This window comes from Saccostrea cucullata, unplaced genomic scaffold, assembly GCF_032062105.1.
Source record: "Saccostrea cucullata isolate Sc308-1 unplaced genomic scaffold, CSIRO_AGI_Scuc_v1 ctg14877, whole genome shotgun sequence".
In the NCBI taxonomy this organism is placed as follows: domain Eukaryota; kingdom Metazoa; phylum Mollusca; class Bivalvia; order Ostreida; family Ostreidae; genus Saccostrea; species Saccostrea cuccullata.
The window spans coordinates 9,359-14,794 of record NW_026918792.1 but is presented as its reverse complement, the minus strand read 5'-3'; the positions used below and the strand labels follow the sequence as shown (position 1 = coordinate 14,794).

The following is a 5,436-nucleotide window of genomic DNA, read 5'->3' as shown; positions in this document are numbered from 1 at the left end:
TACTTGAAAAAAACAAATTTATCAACACTATAAATGATTTAATCTAAGTTTCATGTCGTAGTATTAATCCTAATCATTGATTACGACCACCCCTTCTCGGCGTTAATTACCTTCCTGTTTGCTACGTCACGATCCTCAATCGTACCGATCCTCAAAGTGGGCTATAATGTCCCCCTCTATACTACTGATATATTAATTTACTTATTTTAAAAATATTTTTTTATAATTAATTTCTTCTCATTTTCACATAAGATTAAGTACTCATATAAAGATACAAATGAAACCAAAATAAGTTTGAGGGTTTACCAAGAGAGAACAATATTTCTAACGGATTTTTGGCTGAAATATGTGATAAGATGGAAGCTTTTAAAAGCTATCATAATTGTAGTTTGTTTTGTAAATTATATTTATTTAATGTATTTTAAAACTTTTGTTCTTTATTATCAAATTATTTGCATTTAAAATTTTCTTCAAATTTTTGATTGTGTGAAAATTGTAACTAAATTCATAGTTGTATATTACTTTTGAGAAGCAAAAGAGAGGATATTTTCATACACCTACATCCCGCCAAAAATATAGTCCCTGCTAGATTTTAAACTCAGTTTACCATTATTATTTAAAGTTGTACAATTATGCGAAAAGAAACATATGACCTTTTAACCCCTAACATTTAATTACCAATATAAGACATATTAGAAAAAAATACATTAAATGTTTAATTAAGTCAAAAACCAGACAAGAATCCTAATTTTGATGTGTTCTAATCAGCTTTTATCAGTTATTCAATTACTTATTCATTAAGTAATATTCAATTAAGTAATATTCAATTACAAATGTATTAAGTAATTATATAAGTAAACATTATGACAGGTTTCGAAATAAGTGATGACCAGCTGGTTTGAGTCCAGTTAATATTTAATTTGGGCTAGTACATCTAGTACATGTGAGTGCATCTAGCCTTTTTGGTGGTTTTTTAAGCATAACAAAATTAATTCACGGTCGAGCAGGTTACGGTAAATTGACAGAATTAACGTTGTGTGTCCAAGTTCTGTCTTGTCTTGTTTTGAAAAGTTGTATTATTAAGTATCATAATATTAACATTAGAAAACTATTATGAATATGGTTTTAGTCCGGTCATTTTCTAAATTTACTGGACCAGTAGGACAGTAAAAGTACATGTAATTAGCTATGCAGTAAGAAAATTGAGCGATATAGCCCGAGTGACTTATTTAAAAGTGTATTTTAGTCGTATTTCATGCTGTTCATAAGAGACGTTTTCTCATTAAAAATCTTTTAATTTCGTCGTCAAAACACTAAAAGCAATGATAATTTTAAAACGCATTATTCTGACACATCATTCATTAAGCTACCAATACTTGTAGCAATGAATTACAATTACAAAATTCGTACCGATGTAGACACCGGTTTCAGAACCATTTAATCTTTCTCGGGTTATTCCACCATCTTCAAGAGCCATGTGAACTGCTTCCAGTACAAAATGTTGTTGCGGATCGACGAGTTCAGCCTCTTTGTCGCTAATCCCAAAGAATTTGTTGTCCCATTCATCGAAGCTAGATGAAAAAAGAAACACTCATAACATGTCAGCTGATCATAATATGTTGTAAACAAAGATAAGACGAGTAAATAAATAAGAATCAAACGTTTTGATTATTATATACGAGATTCTCTTCATTGTTGAAATAGGGCAAAGAGAATAAATAAAAACACGTACACTTTAAGTAACTTAGACAATCAGTATTGATAGATTTATTCAGGTAAATCCATAACTTGGATCTTACTTCCTTGCTATTGTTAATCTTGTATTGTATGACTTTTTATTCCTTATACATTATTTATATATTATTTATATTTATGTTAAATCATGTCATGATATCTCTCTCTTTAATTTTTGTCTCCATTTTTAGTAAATTTTTTTTTTTTTTTTTTGCTTTCGTTTCATCTTTGTTTTTTTTTTCAATTATTGTTCCCATTATACCTGTCATTCAACAAGGGCAAACGTTCTTTATTCATATACATGTAGTAGACATATAATTTAAGGAAACGGATTAATATATAACTTGTCACAACCGAATCCTGTATGTATTATTTACTGCGTATATTTGATACCTAATTAAAATGAAAAAAAAAGTTTAAACTAAATTCATAATAAAGTGTGGTTTTATACATGTTCTTGAATTATTTGTTAAGGCAAAATATGTACTCAAGTTGACATCCAATGAATGACTGCCATACCTATCCCTTATCATGAACGATGACTGCGGTTGTCTGATTCATATGAGCATTTAGTTAAAAAAAGAAATTCCAAAAGGTAGATTAAATTCTATGCCATTTTTTTTTCAAAAAACATTTCATGGCGGGATTTCTCAATTGGGGAACAATATATTTCGTGGAAAGTTTTTAGTTATTTTTTGTTTTTTTTTTCTCTCTACTTTTTGTGTTTTTACAATACTGTTAGGCCTCAATTCAAACTTATTGAGCTGCATGCAGATTAATTTTATGTAAAGAAATGTTTTCTTATGCATGATCTCAAATGAAGAATTAATCTATTCTATTTAATTATTCGTTCTGTCATAATGTTTGTAACAAATTTGATAAAAAAATATATCAGTAAGTTCAGTAAAAAATTAAGAGCTTTCCATATCACTTGTTAATGATACACAACACAAACAAAAGTAATTGAGTGCATGGATTCATCTTTTTTGACTTATTTTAATGGAATTAAAAAAATCAAACCCTAAAATTTAAAGATATTGTAAGTTTTCTTGGTGCTAAGATATGCAGCTTTTTATCGTTTAGTATGTATTCTTATACAAAAAATTGATTAATTTTAAGATATTATTGCAGTGCAAAAGATCGCTTTGAATGCCACCAAAAATTATTATGACAAAAAAAAATCCATTTAAAAATGTATATAGCTAAAAAAAAAATTGAAGTAAACTTGTCAAAAATAAACCCAAGTCTTGTGAAACAGGGGCTCGTAACATAAAGCTTGCTAAGTTTTTGACTTAAGTAGGGTCGTAAGTACGGTTTAGGCATAATCTTAGGACCTGACTAAGTACTACTTAAGTATGTCTTAAACCGTAACATAAAACGAACTTAGCTAGGTCGTAGCTAAGTCAAACTTATGTTAAAAATATTTCATGTGAGTTAACCTACGCTTTTTGATTTTATATAGATATATTGCTAAAAATGACTCAGTTAGGGTTTTAATTAATCACATTAAAGTTGACGTCCTTACTTATCGGTTTAAGTTATGTTAGATTAGATTTCGTACTAAAATTACAATTATGTTATAAATTATTCAGAATGTTTGAAAACAAATACCGCGCGGTCAGAAATGGCGATTTGTGGTTCATTGTAAATGTTCACGACAATTGTTTTATCACCTGAGATGTTTTCAGTTTACCTTTTGTAACTCTTTTGTTTCTAAAAATGTTCACTTACCCTGTTTTTATCGCAGACAATAAAATATAATCGACCGCCGATCAACTTGAAATTGAAACTCTAAAAAGTTCAATACATTTTGAATCCCGTTATGTAGGCGATGCATGTCAAAAGCAAACTCTGCAGAAGTTTTATGATATACCCATTTGAAAGTTAATCAAGGATACAAAAAAGAATCAGGATATTTTTTCGTATGTCTCCACATATCAGCAATTCTCTCTCTCCAGTAAGCCCTGTCTAAATCCGCACTTGTCGCGTTCTACATTTATTCTACTTTACAGATACTTTTCATAATATTACTCTTACTGTCATCATCCTCTTTCTTTTTTGTTTTTAACAAAAGATTTCATCTCATATTTTCAAAGTGAACATACAGGTCGATGGTTTATTACTGTGTTCAATATATTTCTATAACCGAGTTCCCACTAATTTCAGACGTATAATAATTAGATTTTGTTTTTACATGTAGGTTGCGTTGGGTTTGATATTGGAATCAGTGACCCCCCCCCCCCCCCCCCAACGAAAAACTAACATTCTTAAATCGGCGTCAATCAAGATAATTATTTTCTTTAATGCATGTTATGAATAGAGGAATGTTTTAACATCGAAAATCAACATTAAATAATTCTATATATATGTACAAGAAATTTAAGATATACTTAAGTAACCTCTACCGGCCGCCTAAGTTTTGCTAAGATTGCCAAATCTTAGTACGCTTCTAGTTACGGTCTTAAGTTTTAGACTGTACTTAAGTCCTACTTAAGCACGGTCTTAAGTACTTAAGTAGCCTTTATGTTACGACCCCCAGGATCTTATCTTAATAAATCAAGGGATTAGAAATGTTTATACTATTGAGCAATTCCGAGAAAGAAATATTTAAGAAATCTCTTTTGAAAAGTATACCTTTTTACGAGTCCAGCCTTTCTGACGTAAGTTTTACGTGGACTGTCCGGATTGGGATCGTAAAACGCATCAACATTGAATCTGTCAGGGGGGATATCCTGGACGTGGTCTTCTCCATTTACAAGAACTCTCCAGAATTCTTTAATTGTCAGCTCCAGGAAAAATACAGCCGATTCCAACGACAGCGATGGTTGTATCTTCCTCCATTGCTTATCCTATGAAATTCAAATCTGACATGACGACCTGAATTTTAGAAAAAAGCAAAAGCATGAATCATTTTCTTATTTTTTGTCGAGCGCTAGTTCCGGTATTTATAGAGATGACCACAACAAAGATTGTTGAAAGATATGATGTCACCACTGTCTGATTGGTCATTTGAGACAAATGGAAGGGGTCTCCGCCTCCTGTTTCCATGAATTTTGCAAGAACATTTAATTTTTGGCAATATAACTCCAAAAAGGTAAAACACACAGCTAAAAATAAGTTATGTAAATTAGATAAAATTTCGAGAGATAAAAAAGTGATGCGCATGCTTTGTTACAGACAACCATCTAAACAGATAAAAAAATTTTCCTCGGCAACAAATCAATACACCTGGATTGATTCCGGAAGTTGAAGAAACGTGAATCTTTAATTTAAAGTTCTGGAATGAAAAATGGAAAAGTAAGTAATATTAAATATTCCTATTCATATTTGATTTTACAAAATTTTAATGGAATATGAAATTTCAAAAAAAAAAATGATGACAGTTTACTACTTATCTTTATTATGTTGTTGAGTAGTAAAAACGATACAATATCCAATTTCTCTGGCTTGTTGAGGTACAAATAGTAAGCCATCTTTAAAATAATGTTTGCTTGCTCTCTCCTGACTCAGAGTAAAATCACCGTGTATATCCCAACATGCGGGGTGTATACTATGTTGTGCGCGGGGTGTATGCTTCCGAAGCGAGAAAAAGGGGGTCAATGTACGTTCTTTGTCCAGTTTCTCAACTTACGGATATTTTTCGCCAGAAAGCAAATGCCTACGGAAGGAAGCATTATCTAAGGAGTATATGGATACCTGTGA

At 30.7% G+C, this 5,436-nt stretch overlaps 1 protein-coding gene across 1 annotated transcript; it reads right to left on the bottom strand.

Moving 5' to 3' along the window:
• Positions 1–1,312: 1,312 nt before the first annotated feature.
• LOC134271365 (phenolphthiocerol/phthiocerol polyketide synthase subunit C-like) lies at positions 1,313–5,207 on the bottom strand. The gene is made up of 3 exons (XM_062753583.1): positions 5,163–5,207; positions 4,369–4,583; positions 1,313–1,571 (listed from the first exon to the last, which is right to left on the bottom strand). Exons 1-3 carry the CDS (start codon positions 5,205–5,207, stop codon positions 1,367–1,369), a joined length of 465 nt encoding a protein of 154 aa, XP_062609567.1. The 3' UTR covers positions 1,313–1,366.
• Positions 5,208–5,436: the final 229 nt, after the last annotated feature.

Bases quoted from the DNA above. Each gene is read 5' to 3' on its own strand.
- LOC134271365 (XM_062753583.1), bottom strand. From the start codon at position 5,207: ATGGCTTACTATTTGTACCTCAACAAGCCAGAGAAATTGGATATT. The intron at 4,584-5,162 runs GTATCGTTTTTA...TGAATTTCATAG, and splicing joins AGCCAGAGAAATTGGATATT to GATAAGCAATGGAGGAAGAT. The intron at 1,572-4,368 runs GTATACTTTTCA...TTTTTCATCTAG, and splicing joins AAGGCTGGACTCGTAAAAAG to CTTCGATGAATGGGACAACA.